This window comes from Mesoplodon mirus (genome assembly GCF_964341445.2).
Source record: "Mesoplodon mirus genome assembly, chromosome: 19".
NCBI lineage: Eukaryota > Metazoa > Chordata > Mammalia > Artiodactyla > Ziphiidae > Mesoplodon > Mesoplodon mirus.
In genome coordinates, this window is record NC_138995.1 from 35,653,286 (window position 1) to 35,674,978 (window position 21,693).

Sequence of the window (21,693 nt, forward strand, 5' to 3'; positions counted from 1 at the left end):
TTCCAATTTAATCAATTTATTAAATTAACATTTCTGTAATAAACACTAGCCACCACTTGAGTCAGGTTTGTTACTGCTGTGATTAGTTTCGCAAATTAGGGACATTCTGCTTACCCCTGCTGGTGTGAATAAAATCATCCTGTCAGTACCTTTCGGCACTTTATAACTTAAAATTCTAAGAAGTTGAGATCTGGGCTTACAATTTGCTATTTAAGAGGCCAGGTCTGGTGCTGACAGTAAAGCCACCATCAAAAGCTGCGTTAAGAACTTCATCCAGGCAGGTTGCTGTGACAAAACTTAAATCCTGCCGGATATTGCCTGGGATTTCTTCAAGGTCTTTCTCATTCCTCTGAGGAATAATGACACGCTTCAATCCCGCTCTGTGTGCTGCCAGCACTTTGTCTTTAATTCCACCTACCTGTAAGGAGAGAAGAACGTTATTAAGGTTTATGATCATCCTCAGGCTGTGAAAGAAACCCTGACCCACCTTTCTTTCACTGCTATTTTAAAACATCCAAATCATCTTCCATTTTGCTACAGCATGAGCTAGGAGAGCCACTAAAAAGGTTAATAGTAAATTCTTTATATTTCAATTAGTATTATATTAAAACCTTTTAATGGAAAATTCTAAACTTTTGACAGGTATGAGCACCTCTTCTGTCCGTGATTCTCTTTTATATTGTCAAGGTTAACATTTATATTCCTTTCTGTACTCACAACAACCTTGTTTATAGGTTGATTCTGAAAAAGCATTACATTATTTTAACCATAAATACCATTCCTACAGAGCTTAGTTGCATGCCAGGATTATTTTCTTCTGTACAGGTTTAAAGCAATGACCTCTGTGCAGTGTGATGAAGAAAACATCTAGGCTCTTGTGGTGGTTTAAAAATATGTCTAAAATGGTCCCTTCAGAAGGTGAAGTCTAATTCCCCTCCCTTGAATGTGTGCCAGGCTTAGTGATTATAAGAGTGTGGTGGAAGTGATGCTGTGTGACTTTCAAGGTTAAGTCACACAAAATAAGAGCTTCTGCCTGGATCTCTCTTGGATCTCTTGCCCTGCAGGTAGCTCAGGTAGCCCAGGTGTCTGAGGTCACCCCAGCAGTCCGGGCAACCAGGCCCAATCTGCAGTCACGTGAGTGAACCACAACAGAAGCAGATGCCCCGCCCCAGTCAGCCTGCAGTTGACTGCATCCGGGCTGGTATACAACTACATGATGAGAGACCCTGGGCCAGAAGAGCCCAGCTAAGCCTCTCTTGAGTTCCTGCCCCACAGAAACTAAGAATAATAACTGCTGTTTTGGGGTGGTGTGTATGAGTAACAGATAACAGACACAAGTCTCAGTCACACCACCCGGAACACGCGACCCCTGGAGACAGCCCTCAGAAGCCTGCTCCCACCTGTGGCACCAGACTGGCTGGGCTCTAGGCCTTTCTGCACAGTGGCCATCCTACCACACTTGTCACTCTCTGGCCAGGCTTTTCCTTTATGCTGCTGAACTACACTTTCAATGTAACTTCTTCAGAAAGAGTGTGAGATAAACGGATTCCCTGCATGTATGGAAATGTCTATCTTGCATTCACATTTGGTTGACAGTAAGGCTGTGTAAACAAGAATTGATTTAAACCCATTTTCCCTCAGAGTCTTGAAGGTGCTGTGTATCCAGGGTCACGGATGAGAAAGCTTTTTCCTCGGTGATCTGAAAAGTCATGAGGATGCAATCCTTCTTCCTAGTTGGTACAGGCCCTTTCAATCTGAACATAGCCTTAAATTTTAGGAAATGCTCCATTATTTCCTTGACAATTTGTTCTCTTCCATTTTTTCTGTTTAGTTAGATGTTGCATTTGTCAGATTGTTTTTTCTATTATTTTTTTCTGAATAGTTCATCGACCAATTCCTAAAACCATTCTTTTAAATTCAAGAGCTTTGTCTTATCCTCTGTTCTTGAATTACGTTTTCTCCAGACTTAGCAGGTCTTTCTCTTAAATGATGCTGCTTTTCTCCATGTCTCCCATAATAGTTTAAAATTGAAGGCTTACTCAGCTGCTGTGGCTTCTTCTCTGCTGGGGGTAGGGAAGCCTTTACCTGCGTGCAATTTGCACTGAGTGCAGGGGACCTAGTGGAAGAACCATTTGTTCTATGGCGATTTCAACGAATCCCCTGGTTTTCATTTCCCACCCCCTTCCTTTTCTCCTGGTATGAACCTTCTAGCAGATTCCTCCTGGGAAGACTGTCTCTACCTCCAATTCTGTTACATCAGCTAGGGACACTTCTATCTTCTAGAAGTTGGCTGAACTATCAGCTGATGGCACCCCACTCATTTTTTTAACATCTTTATTGGAGTATAATTGCTTTACAATGGTGTGTCCCCCCCTCATTTTTATTTTTTAAATATTTTTCATTAATTTATTTTTGGCTGCGTTGGGTCTTCGTTGCTGTGCGCGGGCTTTCTCTAGTTGCAGCGAGCGGGAGCTGCTCTTCGTTGCGGTGCGCGGGCTTCTCATTGCAGTGGCTTCTCTTGTTGCGGAGTAAGTACGGGCTCTAGGTGCACGGGCTTCAGTAGTTGTGGCACGCAGGCTCAGTAGTTGTGGCTCGCGGGCTCAGTAGTTGTGGCTCACGGGTTTAGTTGTTCCGCGGCATGTGGGATCTTCCCAGACCAGGACTCAAACCCGTGTCCCCTGCGTTGGCAGGCGGATTCTTAACCACTGCGCCACGGGGGAAGTCCTCCCCCCTCATTTTTGACCGTTATAATTTATTCCCTTTATTCCTTGCTTAGCTTACCATTTTGAACTAGGAAACTGAAGAGGTTATGGTCAGTACAGCACCTGCTTATTTCCTTTCAGTAGAACACTAGTATCAACCACTACTGCCACTAGAAATGCAGTAGTTCTGGGGTAAGGTAAAGAAAAGAGATCGACATTCCTACTGAGTACAGATATCCAGTTATATCATAGTAAATAAGGTTTCGAATACGACTTTCTGGTTGAATTAAATTTAAAAAATCAGGGAACTGAGAGCATTTTCTGTGATCCTAATTGGTGATTCTATGACCTGCTTTCACCATAACCTCATAAAATAAAGGCGTTCTCATAATAGAGAACATTCCTTTTATTCTCATTTTGCTGTTGAACCCACCAAAACTTTATTGTAGTCTGGTACTGCTAACTAATGACTTAAACTTCTAAATGATCTCTCAAGTTCTATGCATTTTTCAGTGTTCTTATAAGTAGTTATGATATAGGCTGGAGCCCTAAAGCCTCATTATGTACAGAACTTTTTCAAAATTTAGCAATTAGGCATGGTTAGTCTTTACTACAATTTCCATTTTATACTACTTCTTTTCTATATATTTTTTTATCAATCTATCAATTACAGTAATCTAAATTATCTATAGGAGGATAGGAGGTCTCACAGGAATTCCAAAAGGTGAGAATTGGGCTTAAAGTTTAAAAATAGCTACCATCCTATTTTATACACATGCCATATATTTAACAATTTAACTAGAACAAAGCCTCAGATCTTCACCTGAACAGCTGATATTTCTGGTGACCAGACTGATATTTTTTTCTGTAAGCAAGTCTTCTTTTTTAGTAGAAGGGAAAACATGGGGAAAATTGTCAGTTTTTCCTTTATTTGATCAAAATTTAAAAATCTGAATTACAGATGTAAAAATTTAATATGTGTTTAAAACTAAGCTATTCATAGGAAGAAGGCAAACCACTATTAATTTAGATTTTAAAATACTATTAATAAAAATTTTAAATTAAAAAATTTAAAAACCATATAAATAGGTTTCTTCATACATACTGGAAGAACAAGACCTCGCAGTGTGATTTCACCAGTCATGGCTACATCTGAACACACCAGCCGCCCACTAAAAAGTGAGGCGAGACAGGTTGCTATAGTAACTCCAGCAGATGGTCCATCTTTTGTGACAGCTCCAGCTGGGAAGTGCAGATGGATGTCTGTGTTCTCAAGAAGATCAAAACTTCCAGAAGCTTTAAAAAAGGAAAAAAGGATTTTGATGTAGAAAAATTAAACCTGTTTTCTTTTTCTCCGAAAAAAGAAAATCAAAGAGATGAAAATGAATGTTTCGGGTAAATAAATCCTTCAAAATATTAACGGGCAGTATAAGTCAAGTGGGGGTCTGGAAGAACAGCTTCATTCTATTCCAAGTAGCAGGAAAAACAAAACAAACCCTTGGAGTCAGTTTCCAGCTCAGGTTCCAGTCAGTCAAACAGTCCTCAACTGGGAACTAGAATTTCCACGGGAGTTCAAAAGCAAAGGTCTGTGCTTTAAGGGGTAACTGGATCTGTCTCTGAACTGTGGGATGCCTCCTGGGTCAGGATCCCAAGGCTCTCCTTTGCCTGCAGCTGCACCCCCCGCCCCCACTCCCTGGGGTGGGTCGCTCACCATTGGTCAGATGGTATTTCTTGGCGTTGCTGCGGAGCCAGCTGATAGCCAGGTGGGCAGACTCCTTCATGACGTCCCCCAGCTGGCCGGTCAGAGTTAACTGGCCTTCGCCATCCATCCGACTCGCCTCCACGAACATGATTTCCCCACCTAAGGGCGTCCAAGCCAAACCGATCGCCACTCCTGGTTGACTCAGACGCTCAGACACCTTGAGAGAAAGAAGGAAAATGATCAGTAAGGCCAACAAGAGCTGAATTCTTTTCAGGCTGACCTAATCACAAGCGTTGGCTCTTCCTCAGAGGGCTTAAGCTTAAGCTGCACCTCAAAGTATTTATTACTGCACATGACTTGGAGTCACATAGGGCTTTCTTGCCAAGAGAGACTTTGGCATTTATCAGAAACAATTTTACCTTAAAGTATGTGTGAATGACTTTGATACTTAAGCACCACATCGAGTTACACATGCCCTAATTTTCAAGGAACAAACGCAATCGTTTTATCTATCTCAATGCTTTTATTAGCCTGCATATTTGAAAACACTACAGCACCGAACTTCATTTTAGGCAATCATGAATTTGCTTCTGGAAGTAGAAACGCTCTTTTCAACATACTTTTGAGAAGTGTTAGCTCCAGAGGCCAAGGTACATATTAAAACCCCTGGATCTTACTTCCCCGCCACTCAATCTTTACTTCATTGCTGCAGAGACACTGCAAAATGCTACTTCACTATGTCCGGGACCCTTTCTGTGTGCTCGGAGGCCCACCGTGCTGCCTCACTTCCATATTAAACTGACTGTGTCACTCACTGGTGACTACAAGCCAAATAGGTTAACACATCCAAGTTATGAAAACATACCAAAAGTAACAGTTGAAAAACAGTCATGTTAACTTTCATCGCACACTCTGAGCCTCCAAATTTCTTATCCTATAGAAGTTATCCATGTTAGAGGAACTGGGCACAATATGTCAACCCAGCACTAATGCAATCATGAGATTTTTCCACCGAGAGGTAACTTTCTCACTTAGGAGCAGCCTGCGTTTCTGGTTAAAGGGCTGGGGGGCTGATGCTTACTTCTTTTCCAAGGGGCTTAGATGCTGAAAATCCTGATTTTAAATGGATGTGTGACATCCACTGAAGCTACTGGGCACTTATTTTTAGTAGTAAACATAAAAGCCTATTTTTAAAGTTGGTTTTATATTTAAAATTTTAATTTTATATTTAATGACATGTTAGAGACTGGGAAGGCCAGTTTGCATCGCTGGCTGAGCTGACACTGTGCACCATGGATTTCACCTTCCCTCAGCTTTGCATTTGCCCTGTTTTGTATCTATTTGAGGAGAAAGACGCAAAAGATCAATATGCAAAAGATCAGTACTATTTAAGGAAAACACAGAAACAACTATTTATAAAAGTGTTCACAAGGCTCGTTCTTGCTAATATAAAATCAATTCTCTATACCTGAACAACATCTACTTTGGGTGGGAACGTGTCAGGGGTTCCTGTTTTTACTGCACGGCTCTTTTCTAGGACTGACTGAACCAGTCCTAAAGAATTATCCTCAATATACTCAATCCTGTGCTAATTTAACAGAAAAAGCCATATAGCACAACTTCATTAGCTATAATGAGAACAATCCCTTTTTTTTTAACAGCTAAATCCTCAAAACTCATTTTGTCAGAATAATACCAAACATGTCCCCAAAGAATCAGAAGTAGGATTCATGTTGATTACCACATTGCTTCAAGAAACCAAGCCAGTTTCCAACGCTCTCCATCTGCTGGAGAGTCGTGATGCTCTGGGTAAAAGTAACCGGTCCGTTGTTCATTGAAAGGACAGAGGGTAGATAAGTACACGTGACCAAACCAAAACCATCCAGGCTCGTAATCACTTTATTCTAACTTGACGGTAAGTGCTGAAATATTAACCTGAAGATGGGACCAGTGACAAATCTGTGTAACTCAACAACAACACACACGGGTGGGAGAACTGAGGGCAGGAGTTACTATCAAACCTAGAGTCTCGTGATCAGGCTAATAGCAGTTATCTAAGAAGTAACGAATCTGTAATTCTTAGACTTGGAGTCATATTCTTCAAAGCCATGTGTTCTGAAATTGTAACAATTCTCTTAACGACCAAGCATCCAGTTTCTATGTATTTTTCCCTCAGAAATAATGAGTGCAAGTAAATATGAATTTAAAAGATAAGATATATGCTCTTCCTTGCTCCTGCATGCAGTTTCCCAGCCATCTTAAACCCTTTATACAGAACAATTTATATTTTACAGACTTCCCTAACAAGTGATTCAACATAATAATTTCAAAACTATGTTTATCTACTGGCACTTTTCTACCAGTTTCTAATTCCATTACTGGTTTGTGGAATCATCAATTATATTAGCCAAGACAGGCCTAGGCTTGATGCTTAGAACGTTTTTCCCTCTAAATGTCAAAGTGGAACAGGAGTATCTCAAGTTCACTTCTGTCATTCAATTTCCCTTGAAACTGGTGCTTCAAGTTTCCTTTATCTGTTAACTAAATCTTGTTCAAAGAAATGGTCATTTTCTTCTGTAATAATTCTATCAATCATGTAAATATGCAGACTGAGGAAGTGTTTAAAATATTTAATGAAAAACCTAATTAATAATAGGATATGTCTTATAAAGTATGATTGCATTCTGAACACTTCAATGATAGCAGTGTTTAAGGAGCATTTGAGCATCTAATCATTGCCAATTTCACACTGTTCTTTCCTCTCGATTAACTTAAAATAGTGATATTTAGTGACACTTGACTGAAATAGTAAATACGTACAAGTCTTTGTGACCCTTCCAAACCTAGACCAACACTTACGGTTTCAATACCTTGTTATCTACTGCTGCAGCCATCAGAGGGACTAAGAGTGTTACCTTCATCCAATGGTGCTTTACTGGCAACGGGAGCCTGGCTCCATCATGGATCATAGGGATATCAAGTGAAGACCTCAGAGCGGTGACAGACTCCCTACCTGACCACATCAGATGAGGGGCCGCTTACCCCCAGCTCAGGGAGTGCAACAAGACCATCTAGCCAGTGCCTGCATCTACAGAGAGCCCTGCAGAGGCGAGGGTCCGTGTCTGCGGAGTTGGGACAGGTGTCACAGGAGAGACTGAGCGGTCTTAAAGTCTGCTGGGCAGAAAAGGGCCAGGAAGCCTCTTCACAGCAGAGCGGCCAGCAGGTGCCAAGGACTCAAGACAGGAATAATACTGTGGGCCTTCTCGCCAGGGACAGGCACAGTGCCTCGCAAAACCTGAGCTGTCAGATGGCTGCGGTATGTGTGCAGGTTCCTGCCTCAGTAACGCTTACACCACACGTTGGTTTGTTTTCTATAGCTCGCACAGCATTGTTTATGCTCCCGCCAGGGTTGTCACCACAGCGGCTCTCCATCTGCCAACTTCTTTAAAGTCTCTGTAGGAATATTTGATTTTCCCAGTTGTGAACTTGTTTGCTTTGCAGGGGTGCCGGGGTCAGCCACCGTCACCTCTGGAAGCTGCGCGACACAGCCCCGGTCTGGCGCAGCACCGGCGCTGCTGAGAGCGAGCTGCTTGCAGGCCCTTCCAGTAAGGCCTTTCCTTGGTACAACCGGCGGGTAGTGGGCCAGGCTGAGTGCAGCATCGGTGCCGTCCTAACAGGGGCGTGGGGCACAGCAGGTCTGAATGGAGAGGGAGGAAGAAGGAATTTACTACCACGACTCTTTGGGCATTTCGTTAGTGTTTATACACTTCGCTCATTTCTAGCACCTGCTTTTGTCTGTCTGCAAGGCAAGCACACTGATGGAATCTCCTGGAATTCACCTGTGGATGCATTCTATCCAGGATGTTTTTTAAAATCTGCATGTCTAGTCTCTTCTTCCCTTTATTACTGTTTTTTCTAAGGGCAGTGACCTTTGCATAAGGACTTTTTGTCCACCACTGAGGCTTTCATACAAACTATGAATGCAGTCAGGAATACTCAGATGACACATTCTCAGGATTAGCAGACTGGACAAAACATAGACGCTCGTGGCTTGGATGACTGGTTTTCTGAGGCTGAAAATCAAATTTATCCTGGAAAGACTAGAGTTTATGTGTTCTTCTGATTGTGCCACCACATTTGCAGTCTATGAGATTGATTGTTACCCCCAGAGATATAGAGGAACTCTCTATGTTGGGTTTTTTTTGGGGGGTGGGGGTGTCAACTGCAGGATTGTATTATATTTATATAATGTATCTAATTATGTATATATATCTAATATGCAGATAATATACATGTGTGTGTGTATATATGTATCTCATAATGTGGAGGCTTCTCCTGGCTTCACTAGGATGAAAATGAAAATTATAAGATTCTCATCTCCCCCCAAAGAGGTTCATGTAATCAGTAAAAGTAACTGCAACCAAGTTTACCATTATTAATGGCAATCTCATAACTGACCAGATCAAATGAGACTCAATAGCTGCGTCCCTCCTAAACCCTCCACGCCGGGACCTGGGCCTGCCTCTGAGGAGGTGTTCTGAGAAGCAGTCAGGGAGAATGAAGTCTCGGCTGCCCCAGACACCGGCACCTACCCCACCCTCTCCCACTCTCTCTCTCTCATAATGCAGGGAGATCTGTTATTTTGTAAAAGTGGGTGTTTAACTGATCTTGCTTCTTCAGGAAACTTTATTGTATTTGAAAAGGTGACTTATGATACTGTTCCTAAATATGAAATCTAGACAAAGTTTCAGGAACTCATTTTTCAGCCTGTTGAGAGAATTCTAAACGGATATAACACCGGTAAAAGTGTGCCTTCTTATCTTTCTTCCTTACTGTTAGTTTGCTAGGTCAGTAACATTTTTGGTACTAATGTATGTTTGCAGACTCATCTTCAATGAAAATAAAGCACAGTAAGGGGTGGTGTAGGTTATTAAAGCAAATATAAAATTAGGGTTATAATAAAACTAGTAGGGACTTCTACTTTTGTGACTGGGCATAGGTCTATTTGTTCTTAGGGTGTACGGTGATTGCAGGAACCAGTGTTCGTTTGGCTTTTTAGCATGTACCGGGCACTATGGTGGGTGCCTTATATACGTTAACTCACCAAATTCTAAAAACTATCTAACACCTATATATAATCCGCCCCCCACCCCATGCATCGGATGAGGCCAGCACGGCCGAGGAGGCGGGGCTCATCACGCTGAGTGTTCATCACGCTAACCCTGCTTATGGCAGCCGGCTCCCCATCTTCATTCTCTGCTCACTGCCTTCTACAGTCAAACCCACTCTCTCCTTCCTGACCACCCTGAGTCCCACCATCACCCTGGGTTTCTTCAGGGAGTACCTGAGACCCAAGCAAGCTGGCTTCTCTGTCTCTAAGCACGCCCTTACCTCCAAAACCACGCTTCTCACCCTCACCCAGGCCCCTTTTCCCGGTCCTTATTGCCAACAGAAGCCATACGACCTCTGAAACCTGAATTTAACCACCCCCTTCCCTGAGCGCCACTTTTTCATCCTTCTAGCTCACTTGTACTCAAGACCATCCACTCTACCTCCTTCACGTTATACACCAGCTCTGTCCCAGCTCTACTGCTCTCCTCGTGCACGAAGACGCCTCTGTTCCAGCGTCATCATCTTTTCCGTGTAATTACTCAACACTCTCAGCCCCCTTTCTCCATCATACCCACCACAGGGGACCCTCTTCCTTCACACCGGGGACCCCACCGCGCCGCACTACCCTGAAGACCCTGCTCCTGTGGTACCGCCTCTCTCTCCAGCAACCTCAGTCTGACTCTCTCTACTGGACTATTCTGACCAGCAAACAGGCTGCCATTTGTGACCACTCTCCCTTTGGCCTCCATCCTCCCTTCTAGCCACCTCACTTCCCTGCAGTCGTTCACAGCCAAGCTTCTGAAAGAGCTGCCTGCCAACCACTTCTACTTCCCCACCTTCCATTCCCTCTTCAACACACTCCCACCACTCCCTGTGAGCCCACTGTGTCAAGGTCACCTACAACCTCCAGGCTGTCGAATCCAGTACACAGACAGCAAACACGCCTACAAGTTCCCCCTTCTTGAGACAGTCTCCGCCTTTGTTTCCATGGCGGCACAACATCCTTGTTTTGCTCTTACCTGACTGCCTGTTCCTTCTTAGTTTCTCTGTCTGTTTTGAGGGCTCCTCTTCCCCTATGTGACCCTCAGGGTTCAGGGCCTGCTCCTAGGCTCCCTGCTCTTTACTCCGCACCCTTTTCCTTTGGTGATCTCAACATCCCCAGGACTTTAAAAATCCTCTGTTTTCTAACAGCTCTGTAATTTATATCTCCCATTCCAAAACAGAGTACTATAGTTGGTAAGAATAGAAATGAAAATCTGAGGTAAAGCAGGTATGCCTTTTTGTTAAACTGCTGTACTTCAAGCAATTCTCTTTTAGCAGGAAAGGGCAGGAATTAGCTTGGCTGCAGGGTATTATAGGAGAGTGGAAAGAATACTGGACTTGAGTTGGCTGATCTGAGTTTAAAGACTGGCCTCCCTAATTGCACCTTATGTGAATTTGCATGATTCATTTAATTTTCTTAAGGTCTTTCCCTGTGTGTAAAATGGACGACCCCTAGCACAGTGATGGACCTTGTGGACAATAAGGAAATGTTCCATAAAATCTTAATTTCACGGATGCAAAAGGTGAGGCAGAGAGTGGTGATATAATTTGGGGCTGATGGTCATTAGACCACTAAAGGTAGAGAAAGAAACCCCTGGCACCAGGGTAAATTCTCTCAACTGTGGAAAATATGAACAAAATGTTCCAAACTCCCAGATACCAGACCTTCTATTCTAAGATGCTATTTATAGAAGGGAAAATGGCTACCGGATTCATACTGGTCAAAGTGTTCATATGTAATAGCTCAGATGCTACAAAGAAAATAAAATAGTTTTTGCAGTGATATCAAACAGAGCTATTAAGCAGTGTTTATAAAATTTCTCTTTTCTGTCCTTTGGCTCTTTCTCTGCCAAAGCTCCAAGAATGTCAGCAATGCTTCCAAACCTAACAGGAGCAGTCATGGCTGGGAGAGAAGGGTCTGTGCAACAGAAACACACATCCATCTTTTGTTTTTATCAACTGCTCTGGTGTAAATTCCCAAAGAATGGCTGGCATGTACTGCTCTGGAAAGCCAAGAGCAAAAAGCCTGCCGGACATGCAGGAGCAGAACCTGTTTCCACTGTCACTCACAGAATCACTGGGTTCACTCGGAACAGGAAAGCAGCTTTGGCTCGCGTTCTCAACCAAAACAAGTTTTGCTCCACTTCTTTCAACACTTGAAAATTTAAATCCATCCACAGTATCTTAAGAATTCAAATAACCAAAATAATGTTTCTGATTCTATCGTTCAGGACCAGGTTTACTGCCAACAGTAAACGCGTTCTATTCTTGTGGCTGAGAGCTTTGCAGCACTAAATGACTAGCTCAGAGTTTAAGAAAATAAACAAGATGGGTTTGGGGGCTACTTCTCCTCTTCTCAGTTTTAAGACTTCAGGAAAATCATGTTTACTGGTAGTGATTTCAAATGCTGGATGGAGAGATTATCTTCTGCATAATTCACCAGGTATATCTTCTGAAAACCTTTTTTCCTTTACACAGACAAGGTGATGGTAAAGCTTCTGAAGAAAGATGCTAATAAGTTCAGTAGTAAAATACATACTCTTTCTAGTAAATGCCCCAGGAAAGCTCATATAAGCATCCTATAAAATATATCACAATACCTCAGCAGTCACAGCTTCCTTTGGTGATCTCACCATTCCCAGGACTTTAAAAATCCTCTATTTTCTAACAACTCTATAATTTATATCTCCCATTCCAAAACAGAGTACTATAGTTGGTAAGAATAGACCAACACCTATTTCTATCCAGCTCCCCCGACTCGGTCCTGCTCCCAAGGCCTTTATGGCTCTGCGTTCCGCTATGAGGGAGAGTTAGGGGAGAGAGATGGAAATAGGGCTGGACTTGCATGTCAGTTTAACTCGAAAGGAACTAGTAATAACAATGAAAGAACAGATCCTGAAAGATGCCATCTGGTCTGCACTAGAGCAGCCTGAAGCTAAAGCCAGGCTCATGTCTTCAGGTATTCTGTACTGGGTTGTTTCCCTCCCTCATCCCTCCAAATCTTTGACAGCACAAAGAAATACTTAATTAAAGCACATACAATAGGAATACAGAATTTCTAAGGAGGAAAGTCAGAGAAAGTCAGAGACACTGTTCTTAAAATGGAACTGGATGCAAAGAATAAGATCAGACTGGGTTTCCAAAAGAGATCTGGCCAGGGTCTCTGGCGCTCTGTAAAAGCCATATTATCACATTAAGCACCAAAATTTAATACCATAGAGAACACAAGTTTCCAATCTTCAGATAAAATTCAGCCTCCCCAAATACCCAAATCTACTTCTCCCCCAATCTATTAGGCAACCAACAGAGTAAACTGGTGGGTATCAACAAAGGAACGAGAATGATCACCTCCATTTCATACATCGGGGGCCCGAGGATGTCTTTCAGAGCGTGGAAGTCAATCAAAATCGGCATTTCAGGTGGTAGGGCCAAGTCAGTAGTGTCACTGATAGATTCGGGTTTTGTATCTTCTTCGACGTGTTCTCTGTAGCCTAAGAGAGAAAATTTTATTTAAGAATTCTCAGAGATTTGCAGGTATGAAAATTCATTAGCAGTAAGTATCAAACAGAAGCTCAGTGGACTTCCAACCATTCAGTCACCTTTATACCTTTATTAAGGCACAAAAATTCACCTTGTGTACCCATGGTACGCAACAGAAGAATTAGTCTTTCAAGAGCCCCCGAGGAGTGACACGATGCATTGCCCTGTTCATTGACTTTCACTTGTTTGTCCTCCATCTTCCCCCATTAAAGTGTAAGCCCCAGGAGGGCAGCACCTTGCCTGTCTTCTTTTCAACCATTATATTAAGCCAAGAGCAATGCCTGGCACTGTTCAACTGATGGCCTTTAGAGGCCAGATACTCAAGTGTCAGATGCAGTAGATTACCTTGTACAATTCTCTGTGAAATCAACACAACTCAAACTGTTCAATTCCCTCCTTAGAGAAGTTGCATCAGGTGTCCCATTTCCTGACAGCCGACATGAACTTGGAACTGACAGAACCCCTAGAAGCAACGCCTCTTGTGTAAACATACAGCTCAACTCCAAGGTTATTATTTTCCAATAAAAATGAATATAATTGTCATCGCCAGGGTAAGATAATATGAAGCCTGGCTTGAAATCCCTATAATAATGGACTATTTCCTTTACCTGCCTAAGAGCCCTGGCTGCTGACATCTTGTTGAAGGACTGACTCATTCTGGTTGAGATCAGACAACCAGGAGCAGGAACCAACTGCCCTAGGACCACCGTTTCTACTGGTCTTTGTAATTCCAATCTGAGTAAAGAAAAATGTTATTTCAGTCTATAGCCAGAAACCTAAAATGAGTAGAGGTTTAAAAATGTAGGAAATATCTCGCTCTATTCATCTTCATTCCCTGCTTTTCTCTTCTTTTTGTTTTACCATAATTCTTCTAGTTCTTGTACTAACTCACAAAGTGCTTTAAAATATTTTTCTTTTATTGCTTTCTTTACATACACCCTTCCTTCTGGAAATGATTACTGTAAATATTAATATACAATACATAATAATTATAAAGTTACCTAAACATTGTATATCCATCTATATTTATTCTAGCTTTGCTATGATTCTTCTATTCTGATATCATGAAGTTAAAGGAATTGCTTTTTACTAACTCCTTTCTTTTCCAAAGTGATTACTGAATATGTTAAATCATATTAGACCTTAAATTTAGATTCCAGTGATAACTGGACACATCCTGGGGTGTCCCCAAATGATCCCCATGTCTCACGGCCTTGCTGTAACCTTCAGGGAAAGGGCTCTCTTGGCCTACTCTCTTGCTGGGCCTTACAGGGCTCCTCTTCAAGACTGAATCACAAATGAAAACAGACAACAGTTCAGACTCTTTGCCACTTGCTGGCTATTTGACTTTATGCAAAACATTAAACCTCTCACTACCTATCTCTGCAGGATTCTTGTGAGAATTAAAGAGAAAACCCTTTGCAGACTGCGAAGTGTAATACACACACTGTATCCTAAGTGTGGGTCTTGAGTTATACATAATCTCATAGTCATACCTCTGTAATGACACTTGATCTTTCAAAGTTTGGCTCAACCAGATTCTAGGAAGTCTTCCCTGATCTTTGCAACTTCTTACAGCACTTACTTATCTGTTTCACTAAACTGAGCAATTCCTGGGTTACTCAGTCACGTGTAGGAGATCTTCTGTCTGCTGCTCTGTTTGCAGCAACGTCAGTGACCAAGGGTGAGGAGGCACTTAAACCATCAGTTTAGCTACACGTAGATCTCAGAGCGGAACAGAAAGTAGGTGTCATTGCTTAATTAAAATTAATGCACAGAAAAAAAAAAGCACTACTGGCTAAGGTTACCGTACACTAAAACTGAAGGGCTCTGAAACTCTAGCCGATGCATAGAAGAGGCTGTGACTTTCTTTAGCCTGTTGTGTTTTGTGAAGGGCTTTTCTGAGATCTAATTACTGTTGCCAGCCTGGAATTCACTATCGCAGGAGGAAGTAAAGCTGGATGGGTGAAAGCCAATCCACAATTATGTAACCACTGCTTTGGGATATCCCATCCCTTTCCAAGTGGAGGAGTGAATTCAGTGCTTTGAGTACTGAGGGGCTGCAGGTGTGGAGAGCTACTTCTAATGCATCTAGACCTTACAATGCAAAAGATGGCCATTCACTCCAGGCTCTAGGCACAGCAGCTGGGTGATGAAAAATGCAATAAACTTAGAACTAATCTGTGCTTCAAAATGTTCCATCATGGAGCACAAGCCTAGAGAACTAAAGCTCATGTCAAGAAAATGGTGCCAGCTAATCAGGAAAGACAGGCTGGCACTGGATTTTAAGAACCATCCACTGCACCTTGGGTAACGCAAAGCGAGAGCATGAGAATGCTCGATTTTCAGAGAATACACGCTCTGATTCCTCACTAAACATCATCTCGCCAACATGCCATTCAAGGAATGAGGTCCAGGTTAGAGCTGAACCCTGAGTCCTCGCACAAGCTTTCAGTACTCAGCTCTAGTGCCACATTCTCCCTAGTCAGAAGGGATCGGCACCAAGAGAAGAGAGTGGCAGAATCCCTGGGCCTCATTACGGGCCTTGCTCCAGATCGTAACATTCACGCCAGGTGGACTTTTTAAGGCAAGGCAAACAACAACAATAAAAAAAAGTTCAACCTCCCTATAGGACATGGACCCTGTCCCACAAATCCTTCCTGTTGGAACTGCACAGTTAACATTCTTCTTCTATGCCCTTATCTTTGGGCTAAAACAGTGGTTCTTAACAAATGGGTAATAGTCACATGAAAAAATGATTATTTCACCAAGAAGCAAAGAAGTTTAAATGATAAAAACAAGATACATTTTCTGGTTACAAAATTAAAGTAACCAGTAAAGAAGTTTTAAGAAATGGCAAAGTTCAACGGAAAAGACAGTGGGGAGATCTTCTCAAATACTATTGCTTATGAAAATATAAATTGATTCAATCTTTCTGGAAAAGCCATTTGTCAATATACTGAAAGCCTCCTAAATATTCATAATCTCACACCCAGTGATTCTATTGGGTTGGCCAAAAAGTTCCTTTGGCTTTTAAGTAAAAATAAAAGACACGTTTTTCATTTTCACCAAGTATTTTATTAAACGATGTATTCACCGTTTTGTTCCACTACCTTCTGCCATTTTTCAGGCAACATCATAATTCCATCTTCCCAAAACATTTTATCTTTTGAGCAAAGAACTGTTCCAGGTGCCCTTTACAATCTTCCAGGGAATTGAAATTTTTTCCATTAAGAGGATTTTGTACAGACTGAAACAAATGGAAATCCGAAGGTGTTATGTCTGGTGAATATGGTGGATGAATCAGAACTTCCCAGCCAAGCTGTAACAGTTTTTGCCTGGTCATGAAAGAAATATGTGGTCTTGCGTTACCCTGATGGAAGATTATGCATTTTCTGTTGACTAATTCCAGATACTTTTCTTCAAGTGCTGCTTTCAGTTGGTCTAACTGGGAGCAGTACTTGTTGGAATTAATCGTTTGGTTTTCTGGAAGGAGCTCATAATAGAGGACTCCCTTCCAATCCCACCATATACACAGCATCACCTTCTTTGAAGACTGGTCTTGGTGTGGTTGGTGGTGGCTCATTTCATTTGCCCCACGATCTCTTCCATTCCACATTATTGTACAGTATCCACTTTTCATCACCCATCATAATCTGTTTTAAAAATGGAACTTCTCATTACGTTTAAGTAGAGAATCGCATGAGGAAATATGGTCGAGAAGGTTTTTTTCGCTTAACTTACATGGAACTCAAACATCAAAGCAATTAACATAACCAAGCTTGTGCAAATGATTTTCAATGCTTGATTTGGATATTTTGAGTATATTGGCTACCTCCCGCATGGTATAACATTGACTGCTCTCAATTAATGTCTTGATTTCATCGCTATCAACTTCAATTGGTCTACCCGACCATGGAGCTTTGTCCAGCAAGAAATCTCCAGCATGAAAATTCACAAACCACTTTTGACACGTTTGATCAGTCACAGCACCTTCTCCATATACTGCACAAATCTTTTTTTGCGTTTCAGTTGCGTTTTTACCTTTCTTGAAATAATAAAGCATAATGTGCCAAAAATGTTGCTTTTCTTCTTCCATTTTCAATATTAAAACGACTACACAAAAATTCCCCAGTTTTGATAAGCTTTTTTAAAAAAATGCACGCTGATATGACAGTTGTCACAATACAGTCTAACAAAATTGCTTTGAATAAAGTTAAAGACAACTCAGCGCTACTAGAAGCATCTTACAGAAAACACCAAATGAACTTTTTGGCCAATCCAATATTTTGAAGGAACCTATCCTTAAGGGCATAACCAAAAGTTTAGACAAATGTTTAGACCACAAATATACTCACTGCAGCACTATCTGTAACAGCAAAAATTAGATCCATTATAAATACGCAACGTTAGGAACATGGTTATGTAAACTGTGGTACAGCCACACATCTAATAAAATACTACACAGTCACTAAAACTGTTTCCTAAGTGTTTTTTAAGTGATGTGAGAAAATCCTTTTGAAACAACATCAAACGGAGGAAAGGGGGCGAGTATAAAATTTCATGTGCCATGATTTTTACTAATATAACATGATATAAATGTATATGAGAATGAATGAAATAACATAGTCTAAAATTTTAACACAAGCTATTCCCTGAGTTTATGAGGTTAAGATTACATGATGAGATAGTCAATAAATAAAAGTCTCCAATCTTGGCGCTGGCTTCCTGATGGGCCTTGACAAAAGTTACTTTACCTCTTTGTATCTGGTTTTCCAATCAGTAAAATCATAATAATTATAGTAACCCTTAGAGTTGCTAGGATAATTTGATAATGCTGAAAGCCTTACTATGCATAAATGATGAAATGAATTATATAGTTAGAGTAGTATTTAATACAGACTTCTAAGACTCACATGTCTTACTCCATAGCCCCTTTCACTAGAAGAAAACAAAATGCTCTCTGCGCCCCAATCCCACCCAGGGCTCCACAGACAGGGCTTTGACCACAAATACACGACTGCTTGGGAATCACATAAGTTAAATACATTTAAGAAAAAGAAAAAGATACCAAGACTCAAGACTCTGCCCCATGTTTCTCAACGGTATTATCAGCCTGTTCTGAGTCTAATTCAGGACACAGCCAGGGTGGTCAGGACATAGCCAAGGAGCTTAACGGCATGAAGGTAGCAGATAAGCAAATAGCACCAGAGGCAGAACCTGCAAGGCACTCGTTCTGCCAGCATGACAAATGTGGACCTTGGCAAAGCAGGGGTGAAACTCAGGGGTACTCCCCAAGGGCCAAACCGGGCTCTATAGCTGATGTCACCACAGCTATGACAAAAGGATATTCTATAGCTACAAACTCCTCAGGGGAAGGGTCTAGCTTTCCCAAAGCAGCTGTCACGAGGACATGATCACGTGATCTTTTCCAGCCACTTTTCCTCTGTCAGAGGAACATGATTTACATGAAAGCAGGCCCAAGAGCCAAAGAATCACTGTGGGAAGCCGGGAGAAAGGAAGATCCTAAGAAGGGAGGACAGGAGGAAGAACAGAGGGGTGTAATACCTCAGGAAACTCCAGTAGCTTTCTTGTTGAAAAAAAAAACATTTCTTACCTTTTGAACAAATCTTGCAGCAAATGGTGTCTTTGGGCAGGTGATCCAACCAAGGGAAAGTAGCAGAGGCCAGGAACAGGGTACTGACACCAAACAACTATTCCGCAGAATGTGGCAGAAACAAAAATCTCCCCAACCACAAACAGCCCCAGGTTATCTATAATCATCTTTACTCAGGACAGAACTGTTTAGGTATCACTTACTATTCTCTATATTCTACTTGACTTGAAGCATATGCTACACTCTCTAGACCACTCTCATGAGTTCAAAAGCTACACTTCGTGGTACTGCCATAAAAGGAACCCCCTTCTTCTAGATTATTAAAGACGTGTACATCTTCACGAATAACAGTTTCTTTTTTAACTCCTTCGGGGTAGGTTTGGAGGAGAGGATAGGGTGTACAATACTGTTAACTGCATCCAGCAATCGAATAACAGGGCCCAGAAACAAGGGGTTAATTCTCCAAAGGAACAAATATCAATACTACCTGTTCCTGACATACTAATACAATGTCCCTGAGAACGTCTCAGATCTCATTCTGAGGCTTTAGCAGAATTCAGGTAGCATCAGAAATTCAAGAATAGGATGGAACCATGATATATAAAAATATAAGAGCTAGGCAAAAAGTAAGAAATCTGGTCCAATCTTTCATTTTATACTCAAGGAAACTTGAGACCCAGGAAGGTGAAGCAAATCGCCTGATGTCCACAGCAAATCACAGACAGTCTCAGGGTTCTGGACACCCGGCTAAGGGGACATTTTGTCCCACCTAAAGTCCAGTCTAGAAAAGCTGCCTGTAGCTCAGGAGTTCCTTGACAAGGCAGCTGGGTGGTAAATTTAGAGATTAGAAAGTTTTTTTCCTGACTGAAAATAATCAACATATCTGGCATTACATACACGGATTCCCTTCTATGACTGTTGTCAGAAAAAACTGTGCAAGACGTGGAAATGAGCAAAACATAGATTACTGGATATGCTGTCCAGTGTGCCCTTCCAGGCTGTCTGTGTCTCAGTGCCTTTCAGCTATTTTCCTGTAAGGTGTAAGAAACTAATAGTAATACAAATGATTCTTGTCCATAGAAATGAAAATGAATGTTGTCCTCTCCCTTTCCCAAGAAGCTGGTTTTGCAAATTAATTTCAGCATTCCTGATTGCCTATATAGATGTCTGCTTTCTGAATTCTCCATGGAACCATGGTTCTCTCATTAATTAATGAGTTCATTAAAATCTTTAACACATGTTCATTTTATACCTGTATAGTAGTGACGATTTTGCCATTAAAAATTATTATCCTTTAATACTGAACAAAAACACTGTTTCTAAAAAGTGACAAATTCTCCCAGTAGCCAACTCTTAACCACTAAGAGTAGTTGAAAGGTTTAGATTAAAAAGCTTTAGGGCCTCAGACAGATATACCAAATTGCTTTAGAAACAAAAGCATGAAACTTCCCATTTTCAGTATTCCTGATTTTGGGTAGATCCTCAGAAATATCCAGGTGAGGTACAACTGATGCTCCTTATTTCCAAGAGGCCTTGGAGTCAGATAGCCTGGGTTTGTGGTCCATTTCTTACAAGCTTGTATGATTTGGGGAAATTTCCTTAACCTCTTTTTTTTTTTTTGGTAACTCTTTTTACTATGGTAAAATACATATAACAGAATATTGATCATTTTAGCCATTTGAATTGTACAATTCGGTGGCATTAAATATATTCACAATGTTGTTGTAACCTTCACTGCTACCTATACCCAAAACTTTTTTTTTTTTTTTTTTTTTTTTGAGGTTCGCGGGCCTCTCACTGCTGTGGCCTCACCCATTGTGGATCACAGGCTCCGGACACGCAGGCTCAGCGGCCATGGCTCACGGGCCCAGCCGCTCTGCGCATGTGGGATCTTCCCGGACCGGGGCACGAACCCGTGTCCCCTGCATCGGCAGGCGGACTCTCAACCACTGCGCCACCAGGGAAGCCCCCAAAACTTTTTTTAATCATCTCAGTATAAACTCTGAACCCATTAAATAGTAACTTCCCATTCTCTCACCCCCACAGCCCCTGGTAACCTCTATTTTACTTTTCTGTCTCAATGAATTTGCCTATTCTAGCTACCTCATCTCATATTAAGTGGAATTATATAATATTTGTCCTTCAGTGTCTGGTTTATTTCACTTAAGCATAATGTTTTCTAAGTCCAGCCATGTTGTGGTATATATATCAAAATTTTATTCCTTTCTATGGCTGAATAATATTCCACTGTATGCAGACACCACAGTTTGTTTATCCATTCATCTTTTGATGTACACTTTGGTTGTTTCCATCTTTTGGCTACTGTGAATAATGCTGCCATGAACACTGCTATTGTTTGAGTTCCTGCTTTGAACTCTTTTGGATATATACCTAGAAGTAGAACTGCTTGGTTACATGGTAGTTCTACATTTAAGTTTTTGAAGAATTGATGGACTATTTTCCACAGCAGCTGCACCATTGTACACACCCACCAGCAATGCACGAGGGTTTCAATTTCTCCACATCTTCGCCAATGCGAGGCTTTTTATTTTCCACTTTATTTTATTACAGCCATCATACTAGGTGTGAAGTAGTATCTCATTGCAGTTTTCATTTGCATTTATCTAATGACTAACAATGATAAGCATCCTTCCATCCGTTTATGTCTTCTTTGGAACAAGCGTCCATTCAAGTCCTTTATTTTTGAACTGGGTTGTTTTTTGTTGGTTGAGTTACAGGAGTTCTTTATACATTCTGGATATCAATCTCTTATCAGACATTTGATTTGCAAATATTTCCTCCTATTCTATACACTGTTTTTTCTTACTTTCTTGACTGTGCCCTTTGATGCACTAAAGTTTTTAATTTTCATGAAATCCAATTTATCTATTTTTTCTTTTGTTACCTGTGCTTTTGGTGTCGTACTCATGAAGCCATTGCCAAATGTAATGTCATGAAGATTTTCCCCAAATCTTTTA

The 21,693-nt window shown here is 41.4% G+C and overlaps 1 protein-coding gene across 1 annotated transcript in view; it reads right to left on the reverse strand.

Annotated features, from left to right (window-relative positions):
* Window positions 1-21,693, reverse strand: part of LONP2 (lon peptidase 2, peroxisomal) — an 87,481-nt gene continuing 65,788 nt past the window's right edge. Inside the window, exons 12-15 of the mRNA XM_082607020.1 lie at window positions 12,907-13,049; window positions 4,414-4,621; window positions 3,808-3,998; window positions 1-418 (exon numbers count right to left, since the gene is read on the reverse strand). Of these exons, the coding sequence (XP_082463146.1) occupies window positions 197-418; window positions 3,808-3,998; window positions 4,414-4,621; window positions 12,907-13,049 (764 nt within the window). The 3' untranslated portion in view covers window positions 1-196. The remainder of the gene's footprint in view (window positions 419-3,807; window positions 3,999-4,413; window positions 4,622-12,906; window positions 13,050-21,693) is intronic.